This window comes from Aethalodelphis obliquidens, unplaced genomic scaffold (assembly GCF_003676395.1).
Source record: "Aethalodelphis obliquidens isolate GAN/ISIS:26980383/991018 unplaced genomic scaffold, ASM367639v1 scaffold7, whole genome shotgun sequence".
NCBI lineage: Eukaryota > Metazoa > Chordata > Mammalia > Artiodactyla > Delphinidae > Aethalodelphis > Aethalodelphis obliquidens.
Window position 1 is genome coordinate 21,761,548 of NW_020837951.1, and position 21,962 is coordinate 21,783,509.

General features: G+C 40.1%; 1 protein-coding gene across 1 annotated transcript; it reads right to left on the reverse strand.

Moving 5' to 3' along the window:
* Positions 1–2,329: 2,329 nt before the first annotated feature.
* On the reverse strand, positions 2,330–21,184 carry DNAJC25 (DnaJ heat shock protein family (Hsp40) member C25). Its single transcript, XM_027105220.1, has 4 exons — positions 20,778–21,184; positions 8,250–8,402; positions 5,735–6,205; positions 2,330–4,365 (listed from the first exon to the last, which is right to left on the reverse strand). Exons 1-4 carry the CDS (start codon positions 21,108–21,110, stop codon positions 4,243–4,245), a joined length of 1,080 nt encoding a protein of 359 aa, XP_026961021.1. The 5' UTR covers positions 21,111–21,184; the 3' UTR covers positions 2,330–4,242.
* Between the last annotated feature and the right edge of the window lie 778 nt (positions 21,185–21,962).

The window sequence follows — 21,962 nt, forward strand, 5'->3', positions numbered from 1 at the left end:
GCTGCTTCACCTTGTACCCCAGGGTACAACAAGGGGCAGGCGGCTGCTTTTAAGACACACAATTCCAATCCTAAGGAGCATCACTTTTTCACTCTAGCACAGTACTCTGCACAAAGTAAGGGGTTCAAATACCTATTTAAATAATAAAGAAACAACGGGTTTGTAATCATCACTAAACACTCCATTACCATGGATTTTAACAAACGAGACTCTTTCCTATTCCCTCTGAAGCATTAATATATGCTAGCCATTTTACCCCATCTTATTTAATTCTCACGATAATCCTGTGAAGTAGTTAGTATCCCTACTAACTATTAGAGACGAGAAATGAGGTTCAGAGGTTAACCTGCCCAAAGTCAAACTATTCGTTGCAGAGCCAGGAACCAAACTTTGGTCTATCCGGCTGCAAAGCCTGAGCCATTCCCCTGCATCCTGCTCCCTCTTCTTGAGGTTATAAAAGGAGACACTGTCAAATGGGAGGAAGTTTCTTCATCCACTAATGAAACTGGGGAGGAGTCTGTAGGAAATCCCATACGTCACTGCTGTAAGACTATGTGATCCACTCCATACATAATTGTCAAGGATACTCTGAATCCGTTAAGAAACTGATTAAAGTTTATGACAAATCATATAGGCTTTTTACTTAAATACTCATAACATTTCTCAGTTGCAGGCAATCTAATCTCCTTCAGACCCTAAACCTATGTAAATTCACAGGCTTATAGATTTTTAAGTCCTAATTATCTAAAAAGATCCCCTGGGGCTTCCCTGGTGGCACAGTGGTTGAGAGTCCGTCTGCCAATGCAGGGGACACAGGTTCGTGCCCCGGTCCAGGAAGATCCCACATGCCGCAGAGCGGCTGGGCCTGTGAGCCATGGCCGCTGAGCCTGCGCGTCCGGAGCCTGTGCTCCGCAACAGGAGAGGCCACAACAGTGAGAGGCCCGCGTACCACAAAATAAATAAATAAATAAATAAAAAGATCCCCTCATTTCACAGATGAGGAAACCAGAAAGGTTAAATTTGTTTAGCAAATTTTATTTAGTTATCAGGGGCTAGATTTGGCTTTAGCCCATATTTAAATGTGAAGAGTATCACACTTCTTAAATAAAATTAATTATAACTCGTCCGGGGCCTTCCCTGGTGGTCCAGTGGATAAGACTCCATGCCCCCAATGCAGGGGGTCTGGGTTCGATCCCTGGCTGGGGAACTAGATCCCACATGCATGCTGCAACTAAGAGTTCACATGTCACAACTAAGAAGTCCGCATGCTGCAGCTAAAAAAGAAAAAGAAATTCATCCGTACACAGCTATTTTGTATCAATACCAACATTTATCTGCCTCAGTTGCACAATTATAACTCAACAGAGACCATCTCTGATTTAAAGTCTTTAAGTAGCTAGACCTGTTCATACTAATGTCTAATAAAAGCTATTTCTCTTTAATTTCCACAGAACTTGCAGTATGGGGCTGGCACACTGGTCCATAATACTAGCTGCATGTTAGCTTAGCAGTTGGCTTCTACTCAAGGAAATATTTCCAATGTGTGGGTGTTAAAAGTTTCCTGCCATTTCAGTCCAAAAAAATCTCAAAGTAAATAAAACTACTGTTTTTCTAAACATAAATTCAGTAGTACTAAAATAGTTAATTCTATAAACTGAATTATTTTTTCATGTAACATTTTAAATTTCTGTATACCACTTGTAGTGTTTAAAATTCTACTCATGGCCCCTACTTGATAGATGTGTTATGAAACTGCAACCCAGGATTTGTAGAACTTGGAGAATTCATAAAGAAATAAGACCAGTGAGGGAAGGGTCAGTTTTAGAAACTGCTGTGAGGATATCTGACATGAATGTAAGTAACCCTAAAGGGTAATTTTAGCACAGACCTCAATTATAGGAGTGATAATAGAAAGCAATAAGCAGCTATGCTCTATAAACCCCTGAATTCCAAGCAAGGAGGAAATGGTGATAGCACTAAAATGAAGCACAAGAGAAATTTTCTAACTATAGTAGGGTTCTGGGATCCCCTACCCAGGATTCTTCTCCAAGTGTTTCTGAAATGGAGAAGCTTTTGGTTCTCTGGTGGGGGACTGGCAGAGTATGCAGATAGTAAAGATACCCAACATATGTGAACGACACTTGTGACACAACTAATTGCCCTTCCTTTCCTCCAGGATTTTGAAGCATAAAGCCATTTTGTTGAGGGAAGGGGAGAAGAGAATCATAGTCCTTCCGTTAAGGAGAGTCCATGCATCTCACCCATACAGGGACCATGATTCCAAAAGACCAACCAAACTTTTACCAAGTGAGCAGGCTGCCAGGAACAATTCCAGAAATAAGACTTCTATATAAAGACAGAAAGAAATACAGCAATCTAGCATATATGCAAAATAATATCCAAAGATACATAGTTTTTATCAGCCAACCTTTATGAACGCTAACGTAGTCAGTCCTCCTATTTTTCCTTATCACTAGGTTTTTTTGAAATACAGTTAATCATACATTTATTTGAAATTTTAACAGAAGGGCAAGAGCCTCCATTTCTTTCTGGTCTGCATAACATATGGTACCCACGTCGAACCTTAAGTGATGATGCTGTTGTGTGGCACGGGTGTGGTAACATCTCCACTGGGACAGGGGTTACTGACTGCAACCACAGCACTTTTCAAAGGCATTTACCTATGGTTTAGAGTTGGGCATTTGGGGTTTGAAGCAGAGCTTCCTACAATTTAGTACTGTAATTTCTCCACCCTCCCAAATAATAATGAATGCATAAAACACTTTCATCTGAAGTTTACAAAAATATAAATATTATATAATTTCAGAATTTTAGAGCTGCAAAAGGCCTTAGTGATAATCTGGTCAAACTCCTCCCCTAATTTTCTAATGAGGAATTGAAGCCTTCACTCACAGGCTAAATAACCCACCTCAGGCCTTTTGCTATGTTAGCAAGGATGGAACTCTTCCCTCCTGCATCTCTGTATGTGTCACATATTTGGGCTGAGCTCTTGAAAGGACTAGTTTACTTTGAATAGAAACAGACTCTGCATAGCTACTATGCTACACTTTTATGCTATGTCTTTTACAGTTATATAATGCAAAAGCAATATGTTAATCTTTGACTTAAAATGTCATACCAACAAACTTGTGATATATTGCAACCGTTTTATTAATATGATGGACTGGGTTATGTCTTTTAACAGGAGTATTGATTCACTACCATGAATGTGTTTCGATACTTTGCTGCAGTATCATACTTGATTCAGTCAAATTATGTGTGAATTACTTTCACTTTCACACGTATAAAACATTTACATTTCATTGTTTGATAGAACAGCACACAGCCATGCACCCCTTCTTTCTGGTTTATATGCATGTAAATATGCTCACATAAAATGTATTTTTCACCACTCAAGGACTTCATAATATATGAACTTTTCATGACACTATTTCTGCTCTTTTTTTTTTTAATTGAAGGGGGGTAAAACAATACTGTGGTACAAAAGACCTTCTTACAAGGTTCTTTCTGGAGAAGTGTTTGAGAATACAGTTATAGTCCTATAATGACTGTAATCAAGCTCATCCTACAAGGACATGAAGGTAGATTCACTCTCCTGGAGAGTTTCTGATCTTAGTAAGAATATTATGACTGGGGGGAGATATTATAAAGACAGTCCAGCAGAAGACTCTCCTAGAAAGATATTTTGAACATAAATCAAACCTATAATGACTGTCGTAAAGATGACATGATAGTTGAATAGTTTTGCTGAAGAAGTCTGTGTCTAGAAAGACACTCAAAAATGTAATTAAACGCTGTTATAATTTTTATGTTTTGTGAAACTAATAGAGGCCACGAAAGCAGAAAAATGTAGCACTATAACAAAATAAGGAAACACTTTTGAAGAATAAACACTTAACACGTAAAATTTTTAAATGGTATCTAATAAATTTTCATGTCAGATTTTTTAACCAAACATATAAAATTTTTAAATGGCAACTAATAAATCTTCATGTCAAATCTTTTAACAAAATCCACAAATTGATTATAAAAATTGAACAATCATAAATGTCTTATGTATAAAGTTTGAAGGGAAAGTTTAAATTTCTACATTATACTGTTTAATCAAATACTTGAGGAGTTTTAGTTACTGCTGAGGAACAGTCAGTACATTTCTAAAATAATTCAGTTATGAAAATAGTATCACAATTAAGGTTTGGCATAGTAGCATTCCAGCAATCTTCAGTCATCCACAAACATTAACCGTCCAGGCCCTTCATTCTTCATCCATCTCCTATATCTCTTCCATCTAGGATCATTTGCTAATCTTTTCTTTAGTTCCTCTTCTTGTTCCTGTTTGTAGACCTGTAAGTATAAATAACATAAACTAACTTGACAATCCAAAGAGAAACATTTGTCATTAGCTTTATGGCATGTTTATATTTTTCAAATATAACTTTAGGGAAAAGTTTCCAATGAATGTATTGGTTTGTCTTCTGAAGACCATGCACCTAAGATTACTAAGCAATTAAGCACTTTAATGTTCAATGTTAAATAAAAAAGAATAACTTGTGCAAGAACTAGTAATTTTTTTCACTGATTTCTGTAACCTGGAAATACATTCTTTTCCTCCTTGAAATCATATATAAGCTGAGTTTAAAGGGTTTAAACATTTCCTCTCTACGACTAATGTCCAATATTAAAGAGTCAACACTTTATTTTTCTAACATGGTACTCTGTAAATTTAACAGATGACTTTCAGTTTTGTTGATCCTAACCAAGGAACAAAGTGACCTTATAAATACATTTGTCTCCAAATTGAACTTACAACTAATTTTATCTTCAATGATAATTATTGGTTTTTCAAAATATTTTTAAAGTTCCCAAAGAAGGTTAAATAAACCACAGAGGTTAAGAACAAAGAACATCTTTCATTTCTATAACCTTTCATGTCTATCAGTTGAAGCTAAATGGACGTGTTTTCATAACCAGTTTCACAGCCACATCTAATTTCAGAAAGAAATTATTTTACTTCCAAATTTCAGGAAGTAACAACTAAGATAACCTCATGTAATAGCATGATAATTCAGCCCAGGATAGCACTCTATGACAGAGAGTTTACTGTATAGTGGGCAGCTTCAACTACTTAAAAGTGAAAACTTATCAAATAATTTAGGAGCTACCATGTTACCTTCCATTTTTATGTTCTTTGTAAGTAGGCTGAATATATCTACTTGCCAAATCATTCTGGCAATTCATAGTACAGTTTAACACAACAAATTAGACCATACTTTAAATTTTTAGCGTTAGTAAATTAAAGTATTTGAAGTTCATCTTTTTTTTTTTTGTGGTACGCGGGCCTCTCACTACCATGGCCTCTCCCGTTGCGGAGCACAGGCTCCGGACGCGCAGGCCCAGCGGCCATGGCTCACGGGCCCAGCCGCTCCGCGGCATGTGGGATCTTCCCGGACCGGGGCACGAACCCGTGCCCCCTGCATCGGCAGGCGGACTCTCAACCACTGTGCCACCAGGGAAGCCCTGAAGTTCATCTTTTAAAAAGACAAATTATAGGTTAAAAACCCACTGTTCCACTACTAAATATAGTCATACAGTCAACAAAAGTAAGATCTTTCTATATTTAACTCTTCAATTTCAGAAATTTGAGCACACTTCTGTGATCCCTTGTCACACACCTAGTTTTAAGTTGGTAAGGAAGGTTACAGTAATTACTCACCTCATAATTCTCCTTTATCCAAAGCTCCCGTTTAAGAAAAGTTTCTTTCTGATGATCTTCTAGACTATCAAACTGAGACTTTGACATCTTCATAGATTTACGTATGATATATAGTCTTTCTTCTTCCCCATATTCTTTGCCTTTGATGTTAAAATTATAGATCCACCGGCAATACCAGACTATATATGAGCACAGGTGAAAGGGAGCTAAGAGAATTTGAAACAGGAGAAGGTCACGGAACTGGGGTTTCTGATAGCCTCCCTTTATATCTATTTTACTTTTTATAATGTTCTTTATGATGTTCTCCTCCTCGTCGCGAATTTCCTCTTTGGACTTTTTGTTTCTGCCCTTCTCTTTGGCTTTTCTCAGCAATCCCTGCTGCTTGGCAATCTCCATGGCTTGGATACGGTACTTGGGCACCGTGGCCAGGTAGCTGATTGCCTTGTTGTAGCTGTTCCACCAGCTGAAAAACTAGAATATTTAACAAAGAAAACTGGGTCATTTTTATTACAAAATTCACCTTGGTGAACACAACCCCCCCCCCCGGGCCGCCAAAACCTATTCTGATTAAAAACAGGGACCTCAAAAATCTTACTCTCTAAGTTGAAGATACAGTTGAATAATGCCCATGTGGACACGGGATCTCCAGGCCTGAAAGTCAGATAAGCCCTGAGCTGAGCCAAAAAGCCACCGATTCTCTACAGGAGACACCCAGGATCAGAGGATGGATCATTGGAATCACATCACACCTGTTGATTTCACATCTTTACCATTTGACTCTTCCCTAGATCACAATTAAGAAATCCCTCTTCTTCTATTTTTTTTTAAGATTGCAGTCTACTTACTGGAGGAAGAATCGAATGGTAAAACTAGCTGGTGAGGAGTTTCTTTCAAACAATCCCTGGGTATAGACTCGGGCAACTCTAAACCATCTGCACATACCACAGTAACGCTCGTCACATTCTGAACTGAAAGATTCAAATATGTTTGAACTCTTTACTTATTTGGACAGGAAGACATTAAGTCACTTCATAAATATATTCAACCACAAAGGGTTTTATTATCAGAAAAAGTCCTACTCCTCATATAGTAACTCCACACATTTCAGCTATTTTACTGAATAAATACAGCAGTTGTACCAATAATATCTTGAAATATTATAGTAGCAATCTATTAGGAATAGCAAAAAAAAAAAAGTGATTAGGGTATTACATTATCTAAAACAGAAAAGTAAAGTTGCCCTTCCTCTCCCTGTTGAAAAGGCAACACTACAAAAGCTGATACGTTTAAAATATACAGCTTTAGGGCTTCCCTGGTGGTGCAGTGGTTGAGAGTCCGCTGCCGATGCGGGGAGCACGGGTTCGTGCCCCGGTCCGGGTGGAATCCCACATGCCGCGGAGCGGCTGGGCCCGTGAGCCATGGCCGCTGAGCCTGCGCGTCCGGAGCCTGTGCTCCGGCAGCAGGAGAGGCCACAGCGGTGAGAGGCCCGTGTACGGGAAAAAAAAAAAAAAAAAAGTATATATATACAGCTTTAGTTTTCAATAGGAATTCTTTTGTCATATCGATTGAATTTCATTTCTGGGAATTAAACTGGAGAAGTAATTCTGAAACTAGCAAATTGCTTCATTCTAGTCACTTGGCTTTCTTTTTTCTTCTAAAGGAGGATATGATAGGTGTGGTTAGTTGAGGAATAATAGTAGGGAAAACTCATTTCAGGCTAAACTTGTATTTCTGTGATATTTTAAAACAACATAAAAAGTTACTGTAGCACTTTTAGTCTATTTCAGTGGCTCTCATACTGAGCAGGAGTGCCCTTAGCCATCATGTGGAAATGTGTGAGACATTTTTGTTTGTTACAATGATGGCAAGCTCTACACTCCTGGCATTTGGCGGGTAGGTGCCAGGACTTGTTAGGCCATATTAAGGAGTTTGGAATTTTCCCCAAGTTTAATGGGAAATCATTGAAAAGTCCTATGAAGGTAGTTTGGTCCTCGAACAATACGGGGGGGGGGCACCACCCCGTGCAGAGTCTGAGTGCAGCATATGGTTGGCCGTCCGTATGCACGGCTCCTCCCTATCCTCCGATTCAGCCAACCTCAGAAGGTGCACTGCTGCGGGTCGGCACTGCAGTTAGTGAAAAGAATCCGTGTGTAAGTGGACCACTGCAGTTCCAACCCATGTTGTTCAAGGGGTAAATGATATGGTCTAGTTGGCATTCACTCTGGCTGTTATATGGAAAATACTCTAGAGGGGGTAAAAGAGAAAAAGATCTGACTTTTTTGTTTGTTTGGTTTTGACAGTTATATAATGACATTCATGATTTCTTAGATTGCCTGCCAACAAAGATTCCAATGTTATCTATTGGTTAAATAAATATTTTTCTAATATAAAAAATTAATCTCACCTGGAAGTAAAATTCTACAAAAAGGTACTTCTAGTTCAGTTTTAACGACTAGCACTAGCCAATGTGCACTCCTGCACATGCACGTAGATACACACATCCATCAATACACACCTGAAACACTGAAATAGCACACACACTGACCAAGATCACAACTCTCACATCCACTTTAGGGGCTAAGCGCCTGCTGTAGTAGTGGTAGTAATGGCTGTAGTACTCTTCTGGGTGATCCAGCATGTAATCATAATCTTTTCGAGTTTCTTCATCCTGTAAAATAACAAGATATCCAGTTTCATAGGACAGCTCATAAAATGGTCTTAGTTAATAATCTGTTAAAGTCAAATCTAGAATTTTGTAATTATGTAATCAATCTGAATAAAAGAACAAACTGTTAAAATCAAAAAATTTCCCATAATTCCTCAAAGGGACACACAAATTTGTTTCCAGAACTTTAATACTAGGTATAAAGCATAATAAAAAAATTTCCTCAAATTCTTGAGGAGTATTAGTCCTCCTGGAAAAAATAAAAACACTTCAGTAGCAATGAACCATGCCTTTTTAGCCCGTGCTGTGGTGCTAATAAGGAGGTCGCCGTGTTCTTATAATTTAAGAGCATGTTGACACCTACTCTCAGTAACTGTTGATAGAAAAAAAAGGAATGTTTATCTCTGTTGTATATATTCACAATCATTTCCCAACCTTGTATAGAAGGTTTTCTTTTGAAAGCAATGATTAAAACAACAAAAAAGTAGACAAAACCAGTCTATGCCCTCAAAATTGAATTATGCTCATCCCAAGGAAACATTAAGACATCGATGCAGTATAATGGTCAAAGTCTAGCTTTGTGATATCAGGCAAAAATTTTAGCCTCTCTGAGCCTCACTCTTCTTCACTTGTAACTTAGAGATATGAATAGCTGCCCTACTAATTTTACAGGGTTATTTTGTATATCAGATGACATACAGTATACAAAAACAGGTTAAAAATATGTAGTATTCACTATTATAACACATTTTCACAGCCCAGTTCATAAATAAGGTAATATATCGCTCTTTCTTAGTCATGCAAACATGTTGAAAAAATTATAGCATTCTGAAATGCTGCTCAAATGGTCACAAATAAAGCATTTCTTAAAACCTTCTCTAATTTTAACCAGTTTCTAAAAGGTATAAACGCCAATCTTTTACTGAGCTACATAGGTTGAAAAGCTACCAAACTAGGTTATGATTTGCTTTTTTTTTTTTAAGCCCACAGGAAACCTATTTTTCAGCTTGTCTTGTTTCCAAAAAAGTGTTAAAGACTAAAACTACAGCAAATTCTTTACTCTGTATAAGTGAATACAACATAAACCATTATGAAAAAAAATCTTTCTTTAACCTAGATGATTTCTTTCTTTGATAAATTAATTATTCAACATACATAAAGTTGCAGATTATTAGCTCAACATTTCAAAATCTGCACTTAGTGCTTTGTCACCACAGAGGCACTCGGGTCTGTTCAGGGCCTCCTCCCGAGTCCTCCAATATGCTGTTTCTTAGATTTAAAATAAGAAGTTTGCTAATGATAAATCTTTCCTGTACCCATTAATATCATTATATATTTTCTATTAAGAATTCTGAATTTGAATGAGCACATTCTCAGTAACAGTTCTTTTTTTAAAAAAATAAATTTATTTATTTTTAATTTATTTTAATTTTATGTTTGGCTCCGTTGGGTCTTTGTTGCTGCGCGCAGGCTTTCTCTAGTTATGGTGAGCGGGCTTTCTCTAGTTATGGCGAGCGGGGGCTACTCTTCGTTGCAGTGCACAGGCTTCTCATCGCGGTAGCTTCTCTTGTTGCAGAGCATGGGCTCTCGGTGCGCGGGCTTCGGTAGTTGTGGCATGCGGGCTTCGGTAGTTGTGGCTCACAGGCTCAGTAGTTGTGGCGCACAGGCTTAGTTGCTCCGCGGCATGTGGGATATTCCCGGACCAGGGCTCGAACCCGTGTCCCCTGCATTGGCAGGCGGATTCTTAACCACTGCGCCACCAGGGAAGCCCTCAGTAACAGTTCTTACGCTCATTACATTCAAAATATTTTTTACCTCTGACTAGAATTTGAAGCTAGATGAAGTAGTATCTAGTATACTTAGATGTAAATATATTTAAAGTCTATTCCATGGCACTGTATGGAGGGCCAATATGCGAATCATCTATTATATAAGGAAAGCTGAGCTCAGGCTGGTATTATTTTCAAATTCACTCCTTGTATGTTCTCTTCCATTAGAAAAGATTTTCTTGGGAGTTCCCTGGTGGCCTACTGGTTAGGATTCCAGCCTTTCACTGCCGTGGCCTGGGTTCAATCCCTGGTAGGGGAACTGAGATCCCGCAAGCTGCGTGCCACACGCCTCAACTGTTAGTCCATTCCTCCTATAAGCCATCATCATATTCTAGAGTTTCTAACCGAAAGAGGGTAAAACGTTACAGGTCATACAGATAGCTCTGAAGACTAAAGCCTATGTCCCTTGATGTATTTCATTCTGAGTACTTCAAGACATCCTTTGAGAATTTTTCCATTCTCCCTCCATTTTTTTGCCCTTTTGGCTAATTTTATAGATATGCTCTGCTTCTGGCCTGAATTCGCTGCCTTTTATACTCAGCCTCCAAATCTTGGCAGATGCTTTTTGAAATGTATTTCTTCAAACACGATTCTTCTCCTTGCTCCAACTAGATTACAAGTAGTTTTGAAACTAACTGCCCCTCTGAGATGAGATTCCTACAGTCCTCCAGCATCACTATCTCTGCACAGTCCATTGCCCATTCTGACTGTCTGTACTCCTCCTGGTTGAAGTATACAGCAAGATCTGTGAGTGTCACTGAAATCTGCTCTGTGAACGTCATGCGTCTAGTGGCTGTTCTCTCGTTTGTTCTCTTATCTTAGTGAAGGTCACAGTCCACAGAATGCAGATATCCTTCTTCAAGCTTTTCACCCATATCTTCCCCCAGAGTCACCATCTTCTCACTGGTCCCTAGATTTGTGACAGAGCTTCATTTAACAGGATGGTCAGCTAATGCTCCAGTACCAGCAACTCCAAAATTTATACCTTATGTCTAGCCTCTCTACTGTAACCAGAGCCTGTAGGGTCTATTCAGGGCCCTCTATAATGAGTCCTCAAACTACCTCATCCCTGTAAAAGGTTTCAGGGTCAAGTCTGACTTCTCTTAGAATAGTTTTCTTTTCCCTGGGGCCACCATAATTTCATGGCCCTGTTTTGGTCATGATTAGAGACAAGAAGGTCTGCGATCTCCTTGTTACAGCGTTTATTCAGCCACAGTCTTCTTTCTTTAATGTGTTTAAAGCTTTCTCTCCAGAATGAAGAAAATGGATTTTAGGCTGAGGCATGCATAATACACTTTACAAGGTTGTTCAAGGTTGGCACAAATTGAAGAGTTAGGGATTCTCAACAATCTAAGTCAAAGTCCTACTCTTCAGTAGCCTACTAAGTTTAGAATCAACCTAATATGAACACAGGATACCAGGAATATTAGCAAAAAAGAAAAGACAGACTGGGACCCAATTAGAGAGTTTCACGTACATTCTTACATATTTTTATTTTTAATACCATATATATATTTTTTTCCTACCCATCTTGGGACTAAAGTAGCCTCACAGTTTTTTTGTTTGTTCTGTCCAATGCTTCCCAGTGTCTAGTAAGGCAAGTTCAATTTTCCTTGTCATGCAACAAGGCCTCCATAACTGACCCAAACTTACCTACTTAAGAAACATCTTATCACTCTCCCTTCTTTTGCCCATAGCAAACATTCAGATAGCAATTTCTGGAATTTGGTGTGTTCTTCAAGTACAGCATGCTCTTTTATATCTATGACTGAACAGATAATTCACTTTAACTCAAATGCCCGTGCCTTTCTTCCAACCTCACGCGCTCCTATTAATCCTTTAGAACATAAACATTAGCAGACAGATTTAGACCACTCTTATTACACTTATTACCTATTTATTATAGCACTTATCACATTGTAATCATCAGTTTTTTTCTTTTCCTTGAATGAGAACTTCTAGACGGCAGGTAGGGTGATTCCTTAATCTCTGTATATCCAAGGCCTAGCACAGTGCCTGGCATTCAATAAATATCATTTCAAAACTGAATGAAATTTTGTAAAGGCTCTCCCTTACTCTAGACATCTCTCCAGCCACACAGGTCTCCATCTCACAAGGAAGGCGAGATGGGTGATTAGGCCACAAAAACTTGGGCTTGGCAGAAATGACTGCTTGACTTCATAGCTTATGAAGATACGCTAATGTGGCTAAAATAGCTTAAACCTTAAAACAGTGTAATATCTTACCTTTCAATAAGGTAGTACTTTTTCTTTCAGCAATTTTGTGGATCTTAAGGTCCCAGGGTCAGGAGATTCCAACTTCTTTCCAAAACCAAAACCTTTATACTTGTTTCTTCCTCCTCTCTGTCCTGAGCCTTGACAAGCAGGGCAATAAGCTCCTTGTTTCTAATCTCTACAGGAAAAAATGGTGCTTCTGCTGGTGTCCACTCCACTCCCAATCCTCTTGGGCATATGCAGGAGGACTGGAACATAACCACCAATATCTAGATCAAAAGTGAACAAGAGGAAACCCACAAGCAAAGAAAGCACTGAACCCTTCCTTCTCTTATGAAAATGATCATTCCCCCCTCCCCAGAGGCAAAAATATATTATGCTCTTGTCCTTGAAAGAAATAATGAATTGTTTGGTTTCAATAAACATAAATTGCAATAATTAGATATTGCAGCCAGGTTCACATTAAAAATCTTCGATTATACAAATAATAGAAACCATTTAGGATGGCAAAGGCCAAGAATCAATAATATATGAAAATATAGTAATCGTTTGTTCATTCTTAAATATATATAGTAATCCTGTTTTTAAGAGAAATACACATACAAATGATCCTTTAAAAAAATAACATCTGTTCCCCTAAATTTTTTTCCAGGCCATTACACCCTACTAAAGAGGAAGAAAGTTAACTGCTCTGAGTTTTCATTTCTCTTCCTGTTCCCTACCCACCAGCCACTCGTGCAACTATCTTCTACGTCTTCTCTTCTCAGTCTACATGTGGTTATAGCAACTTCCATCATTTGCAGTATCACCTATATATCATATACGAGTGACACTCAGATCTGTTTTCCCTGCTCCTACTATTTTCAGATACCTCCTGAACATTTCCTAAATGTAACATAAATATCTCAGATTCAACATGCTCAAAACCCAAATCTGCTCCTGTGTCTCAGTTAACGGTATCTCCGTCTACTTGGTTACCTGAGCTTTAAAAAGCCTTAGTTATTTTCAGTTCAGAAAATAGTTATGCAGGGCCTTAAGCCATGTGCTGAGCACAAAGGAGGATAAAAAAACAAATAAATTAAGGACCTGGCCTCAATAACTCTCCCATCTACAAGAAGAATCTAGCAAGCAAGAAGAGCACAATTCAATGTACTAAGGACTAACTGTGCCTGAGAACACTGGTAATGGGATTTACAGAAGACGTGAAATGAGTGCTAGATCCTGAAAAGCACGTAAGATGTGGTAAAATTTGTTCCAGGCAAGGGGAACAGCAAGTGTTAAGGTACAGAAGCATCAGTGTATAGAACAGATTCAGTGAAGCTTAAGCACTGGGGAAGTTTAGGGAAGAAAGGAGTAGTAAATGTGGCCAGGAAGACAGGTTTGGATAAGAACCACAGGGGATCTTATATGCCATGCTAAAGTGTTAGGGTGTTACTGTCTGTGCTATTCAAACATAACATGTTTTCAAGTATGAGAAAAATAAATAGCATTGAGTAGAAGTATATATTTTTGGATGATAACTCTGACAGTATTGTAAAGAAAGGAATGAGGGAGAAACAGATTTTAGAGACTAAGAAGTAGAACAAATAGGACCTAGTGATTAAAGGGGTACAGGAATCAATCATGTTAAGCATGATACTGATGTTTCTAATTATAGTCACTGTGTGAACCATGTTATTCTAAGAATAAAGGAAGAGGACAGCAAGTATGGAGAAGATGCAGGGGAAAATTGTGGAAGATTTTGAAATGGGGAGGAAAGAAAATTACTGGATAGCTTTTCAGTGTCTGGAGCCTCCAAGGATTATCTTTTCCTGTAGGAGGGGAGTGCCTTTATTTGTCTTTGAAAAGTCTATTTTAACTTTGTAGAGAAAGAAGTAACTTGTGGAAGACTGGAAGTAATGCAAATAATTCTTATTCACAAAAAGACAAATTGTGACCAGTGGAATTAAGGCAACTGATAACTGCCTTGTCATATTGACCAGTATTACAGGCATTTCAGCACTCCTTGTCTTGACTGTAAACTGTGTGGCACTTTTTCTCTTTTGAACCAGTTTTAATATCTTACTGGTTCCCTCATTAATTAATGAGTTAAATAAAATCTTTGACACGTGTTTATTTTGTATTTGTACAAGAGTCAACCTCTTTTAAAATTTATGCTTTAACAAAGAAAACAGGATTAGTTTCATGTGTAATTTTGGGTACCTGTGCTACAAATGAGAGACAATTGAAAAATATGAACCTAGAGAATACACGGATTTCAGGGTTGTCAAGGATGTAGTTGAGTTTCATCAGGACGAGCTTAGAAAATAAAAAGAAGAGTACTCAAAGGACAGGACTCTAAGGAAATGCAATGTTTACGGTGAAGGCAGAGAAAAAAAATACAGACTAAAAGAAATGGCTAGAAAGCTTGGAGAAAGGGGAGAGAATTACATGAAGGGAGTCAAGGGAGAACAGCTTAAAGAACTATATGGTCAACATCAAATGCCACAAATAGTTCCAAAAGGAAGAGCAGCCCTCTGATCTGATGCTTAGAGCATCACTATTCATCTTAGGAAGAACAGCTCCAGAACGTGTGCTGATGCACATGTCAGTCTATGACAGTTTAAATGAAAGGGGGACGAGGAAGTAAGGATAGCCAACAATGAGGAAAGAAGAAAAATGTGACCGTAGCTTTACAAGAAGCAAAATTAAGGAATGAGAAATGAACCAAATAAGAGATTCTTAAGTTACCAAAGAGGAATGATTGAGATTCCAGAAGACTAATACGGAAATAAAATGAGTTCAGACAAGAATACCTTCCTGCCTTCCCCCAACCCATCTTCCATGTTGTTCCCAGAACTTTCTTTCTGAAACAAACATCAGATTGTGTTACTTACGCACTTTAAAACCTCTGGTAACTCTTCAATACATCAGGTTCACATGCCTGAACACAGCTTAAAGGGTCGATCCCAAACTATTTCCAGTCTCCTGAAACATTCTCCCTACCATGCACCTGACAGGCTTCTAACCTAGAAACAGTAGGTCCCCTACAGTCTCTAAAAATACAGTAAGGGTCTTTGTGCTGTGACTATCTCAGAATATTCTGTTTACCCATGATAAATTTGCACAAGCAAAATTAAAACGTCAAGTGCTTAGTTTCTGGCTAGAATTATATCAACTCAGTAGTTTTTGTGTTACTCAAAAAAGCTCTGATGGGTTGTTGATACCATCATGTGTCAGGTAGTCACAGCACTAGATTTAAACACATCTGGTGTATGATCAACCTTGGCCATAAGTAGGGAAGAACAGGTGAAATTTTAAGGGATGAGTAAAAAATGAAAAACACTTATGGGTTCACAGCAGAAATAGCAACTGTGGCACATAAGGTACCACACCCTTCTTCTGGGCCCATGGGAGAACAGTTTAACATGTCATCTTTTCCACTAAACCCAGACAAGGCCCCCAAATTTACAAGTGTTACATGGAGTCGAGACCAATTACAGTTGGCACGTGAAATGAAAATTATCTGCCATCAAGCTGACTTAACTTGGCTGTGTATCAGCCTCACAACCGTGATAGAAATTTACATCATTTCTATTAGTTTTAGGAATACCCAATTATTATGAAGGACTGACTAAAATCTGGATCGATGCTGGAAAAGAAAAATAGTAATACCGATAAGTGCAGTTAATTTTTTTCCTCCAGAACGAAGAGTCCCTGGGAAAAGCATAATAGAAGTGATCCTACATCTCATTCCTGGAACCAGCCTTGCACACTCATGACTCCATGTTTTCGTGGATCAAGACTTTTCTCTACCAGAAATGTCCCTCCACAGTCAACCTTGGGGACTGTTCTAGATCCAGATCAAAGAGTGCATTCTTCTCCAATCCCCTGAGAAGAAATAATTGTGTTCTCTCAGTGCTGCAATATAATCTACACGTTTTTATTATGTAACTTAGATAAATAATAACCAAACAATAAGTATCTGTATCCTTCTTATATTAAAAGCTTAAAGGCAGGAACTGTGCCTTTTTCATTGTTATGGTCTCCTCCCCCAGCACCTATGTCAGTACCAGTGAGAGAAAGGGTTAAGCGAATATACAAAGGGAGAACAATAAACAGTAACCCTAACAGGGCAGGAAGTTCATACTCCCCTTTTTGTCAAATCATTCTTAAGTGCTAAAGCCCTGCCACATCAACCAGACTGGCAAAAAGAAACTGACATGTTCCTGTGACTTTCCTGCCAAGACAAGGCTGGAGGAGCACAAGGCTCTCTCTACACATCCCTTCAATTTATCAGATAACCTGCACGCCAGTAATACCTCCAAGACCTTTTCTATGTTCTTCTCTCACGATCTTGCAAAATGCTGTCAAACTCTACCATTTTCTACCAATTGCAGTTTTTCTAAGTGCGTCCTTACCACCTGTTCCCTCATCTGCTGATTTCTATGCCATCCTTCTCATTTTATCTAATTCATCCAGTTTGTATCTATAGCAAAAATAATTAATGTTCTCTAAAACCCTGAGAAAATAATTTCTCCTTAAAAACAGAAGTATAATTTTTCTCTCATGCAGGAATTTTTCATTCATACCCACGCAATCTACTTTATCTGTACCACTCTTTAAGACTACAATTAATTTGGGGTAAAATGCCAAAGTAGGCTTCACATAACAATGTCAAAACGCCAGAAATCCACTTTCGATTTCCATCCTATCTGAATCTATCTCCAGATAGGAGTATTTATTTTACAAGCATTCATTATCTATGTGCCAGACACTGTGCTAGGTGCCATGGATATACATGCAAAAATGAAGTTTAGTGGAGAGGGGAGAAGGGCTACTCAGGATTTACAGTGCAGTGTGATAAGTGCTATATCCACATAAAAAGATCCAATGTTGACACAGTGAGTGAGAGTCTGTTTACTTAACTTCCAAAGTCCATGTGTCCCTGAATCCCCAGTAGTCAAATACACTAAATAGTTATTTCACCGGCTTAACTCATATTATGAAACAAATATAAAGCAGTGTGTGAAATCATAATGGTTTCAAGTCCTGCTGAGATCTAGAGGTTTTAAGTTATTTGAGAACATGAACTAAGCATGACTTGGTAAAAGCATCTGACAGGTCCCTTTGCCTTCCATTATTACCCGTCCTTCTTTTTCTGGTTTTTCTCAATCTCTCTGTTCACAGGTAGAATCTCTGTTGCTATGAAAACAATGACCAACTGTGATAATATCTCCTTGTCTGACCAACTGCATTTAAATCATGTCAGTATCCTTATTTTTTAACAATTTCCATCTAAAAAAACTCTCTCTCAAAGAGGCATTTATTTAACCAAGACAACTTCAGAGTCATAAATCCACTATATCTTACACAAATATAATTCTCATTTTGGTGATTCAGAGATGCTTGGTTGTTATAAGTTTTGATGGAATACCATTTAAGATTATAATGAGGATATAATATAGCTTTTTATATTATACATGTTAAAAATGCTAAGAGACTTGAACAGACCAAGAATAAGAAATTAAGAAGGTTATCAAAAAATTATGGGGAGAGAAAAAAGGCTCCTGGCTCCAATGAATTTACAACTAATTTATTTCAGATTTCACAAAAGAAACAATTTCTGTTAGATACACTGTTCCAGAGATGGAATCTACCTGGGCATTCTACAAAGCAAATATAGAATCAACTTTTCCCTTCATATGCCAGCAATAACTGAACGTGGCTGTGAAGGAGGACACAGTCTTCCCAAGGCCCTCCCTCCTTTTCAGCTCTCACAGGGTTTATTGCTATTCTTTATGGAGAAATATATAGTGTATAACAAAAAGAGCAAATAGAAATGAAATGCGGTCCCAGGTCTGCAGTTGCTGCCCCCATGAGATGATATATGGAATTTCAGGTAGGCTTCTGCGGCTCGTCTTCATTCCAGAGCCACTGGAACTTATCAGCTTCTCCCACTATTCTATCTGACCTGCTCGTAGTAAAGGCCAGGTGGACCTCTTATCCCTCACAAGCCCTCTTTCCAGTCTGTGGATATAATCCAAGCAAAACAGTGGTTGCATCCCTGTTGCCTCAAGGGGATGACCCCAGTTTATCAGATCTCTGCATTACCCAGAAATGATATCTTCTGGCAACCTTCTCACAATTCTCCATTATGACAGCGATAAAATCAGACCACCCTGTTTGTCTTTAATAACTTCTTCCACACATGGCAAGTCAAAGTCCTCTTCCTTATTCCAGGAGAGAGCATCTTCAATGAAGTTTTTTAAAAAGTTTCTGAAGGTGTTCCACTTGGAAGTGGAACCCCTATCTATCTCTATAAATTTAACATGGGAGTTTTCATAGAGCCCAACTAAGTCTGAGTTCCATGGGTCCAAACCAAGCCCAGACACCCCTTTTCTCTCACAGATAATTTCCGTTCTCCTGCAGTAATAATGAGTGGGGTTGGGGAAGCTATAGAACACTCTCTCCCACCCTCCATCAGTGCAACTACAATTCTAGTTTCCTGTTTGGAGGCATTTGCAGCTACCGCAGACCTGTCCCAATCAAGAGTAAGTGTTACTTTCTCCAGACATACTAGTTTTTAACTGCCTCAAAGTTCCTTGTTCTTGAGTGAACACATTATTTTATTGAGCTTTTTATTAGCTGACAAATCAGTGCTAAACTCGTAGCAGCATTCAGAGGCAACCATTACAGCCAGTTCAGCCTCTGAATTTGTCTCTTCGAGAAAATGGCAAGAATATTTAGAGTCCTGGGATTCCTCCCAGCCAGATTTTCTATAGTCTCTATTTCTCGGCACTTTTTTTTCAAAGTTCTTACTATCAACTATCATGCTCACCATTTTCATGCCAAATCTCCCCATCTCCAACCCCAGCAGAAGGGAACAGTCGCCACTGTTTCTGCTGCCCCTCTTCTGGAAGTTCTCCACCTGCCCAGTGCTCCCTCTTGTGCCACGAGGGCTTTGGAGGACCAGTGGCAGGCCTTCTGGATGCCCGTCTGGACCACTATCTTTCCTCACGGCAGAAAAGCAGACTGGAGCTTCACATGCTGGGCTGCCTTGAATGAAGTTCTTTCCCATCTTTCTGAAGTCTTTGCTCAAGCACTCTCTATCCCAGATAATAGGCAACCAAGCCCTCTGGCCTCAGCACTTTCCCAAAACCCCCATTCCTCAGTTAACTGCCAATAAAAATTACAATCTCACCAATGCTGGTGAGAATTTAGTGAATTTTATGACTCCATATTATCCAAACTGCTCTGGAAAGTAAGCCATTAACTCCTTGACTCAGTATTTTCAGCTCTGGAAATCTAACCTGGAAAAATAATCCATAGTTAAATTATAGCATACCCACTCAAAGTAGTCACTAAAAGCAGACGATACAGCAACATGGAAAACTCTGCCTCAAAAAGAAAAGAAAAAAAAAGCTAGAAAAAAGTACCCTGCAACTGCAACTGCTGTTGCATTAGCACGATGGGGCCCTTGAAGCAGTAACACTTCCACCAAATATGTTTTGTACTTAGTGATTTCTTATGGTTTGCTTTTCCCAGCAGTAAAAGAAAACAGGATCAGGCTAAATCTCCCCATCCCCACAAGACTCAATAAAACCTTTGGCAAATGACTATACATATACTCACAAAATATTTCCTACTAGAAATTCTCAGTCTTGAAACCCAAGTCATTAAGCACCTATTTGCAGGTCCTGTATAGGGGGTTTCTCATTCATCATTTAACCTCATAACAACCCGTGGAGCAGGCATCATGGCCTTAATTGTGCCTATGAAGAAACAGGTACTCTGACCTATTAAGTCACTATCCAAGGTCATACAGGGGTGTTCAGAGCCGGAGTCAAACATCCGGTGTTCTTCTTAGTATTTTTCTACATCCTTAAACCCAAGCTAAATGTCACAATTAATACCATCCCCAGAAACCAAGTTTATGTCGACTCAAATTTGGGCGATCTCACTGTCACTGGAGCCCTTTCCTGTGTTCTATCACAGATCTTGGTAATAATAATCACCCTGCTTTCCGAGAGTGAGCTGCACATTATTAAAACATTTTCACTAAATCGTAAGAAGCCCAAAGCTTTGCATAAAAAAGACTGTAACAGAAAGGAGGGGGCTGGCTGCCCTCCAAGACCGAGGGGGTTCCCATCTTTGTCAGTGGGCCGTATGCGCTCTCTCACGTGGGGAAGCGCGAGCATCCTAAGGGTGGTGGCGGTGGTCGCGCCCGGCGCCGGAGTCACAGGGAGGCTCGCTGCACGGGCCAGGGGCCGAAGGGGCCACGTCGCTCGCTTCGCCAGCGGGTCCTCGCAGCCCATCCGCGCCCCCAGGCTTACCTTAAGAGTCTCGTAGGCGGTGGCCACCAGCAGGAAGGCCTCCTCAGCGCTCTGCGGCGTCCGTCCGGGCCCCTCGTCGCCGGGCTCTGGCCGGTAGCGGTCGGGGTGGTAGCGCCGAGCCAGCTGGCGGTAGGCCCGCGCGATCTCCGCCTTGCCCGCCGTGCGGCTCACCCCCAGCACCTCGTAGCAGTCCCGCGTGCCGCAGTACAGCCCTTCCACCAGGGCCGCAGCGGGCCGCGGCAGTAGCACCGCCAGCAGCAGGGGCGGCAGCAGCACCAACCAGCCCCGGCCGGTAGCGCCGGCTCCCCGGCGCGGAGCGATCGGCGTCGCCATGCCGGCTGGGCCACGGCTCCCCTAGCCCAGCCGCACCCCGGCACTCCACCGCGCGCCCGGGTGGGCTGCTGGACCCAGATCCACGTCAGCACGCGGCGCCTCCGCGCAGGCGCACCGGGCGCGGCTGCTTCAGCCACTTCCGTCACGACCGTTGCTAGGGGAGCAGCAGGACGCCTCAGCCGCCCGGCTGCTTCCGCTATGTCTGTGAACGCGCTCCTAGTCCCAGCGGCCAGAGGATTTGTCCTCAGGTGGACGGACCTAAAGGATGTCTCTGTGTCTGAGGTGCACTTAACCAGTGTATGCAGAGTGCTTTACTGTCCACAGTGCCCTTCCCAGGCAGTCTTTTAGGCATCATGACTTCGTTTGTTGCCATTGGTTGGTAGTCTGGCCCTCTTGCCCTCTGGTTATCAGCCTCAAGATGTGTGCCCAGGGTTTTAAAGCTGGGTCTCAGCCCCGACTCCGTCTCACTAACTCCATTCTCCCTTTCCAAAAGGAAGTTTAACTTAGAGATTCTAGGCGCTCTCTGCCTTAAAGTTCATGGCCATCTAGTTCTGGGTTTCTTAGCCTCCGCACTATCACACTAGATGCCAGTAGTACCACCACCTCAGTCGTGACAATCAAAAATGTATCCACGTATTCTCAAATGTGTTCTGGGGGTACGGCTGCCAGAAAAGATGCAGGTCGCTCAGTTAAATCTGAATTTCAGGTCAACATTTTTTTAGTATATTATGTCCAAAATATTGCATGGGACTCTATAGCAACATGAAGAACTTTACCTCAAAAAAAGTTGTTTCTGTCATTCACTCAGTAAATATTTCTTGAGTCTTTACTATGAACTAGACACTGTTGTAG

What these genes read in the sequence shown, in the direction of transcription:
- DNAJC25 (XM_027105220.1), bottom strand. Translation starts at nt 21,110, where the DNA reads ATGGCGACGCCGATCGCTCCGCGCCGGGGAGCCGGCGCTACCGGCCGG. An exon ending in GTGCTATTTCAGTGTTTCAG is followed by an intron (nt 6,206 to 8,249) that starts GTGTGTATTGAT and finishes TAAATATTCTAG; the next exon opens with TTTTTCAGCTGGTGGAACAG. An exon ending in GGATAAAGGAGAATTATGAG is followed by an intron (nt 4,366 to 5,734) that starts GTGAGTAATTAC and finishes TTATACTTACAG; the next exon opens with GTCTACAAACAGGAACAAGA.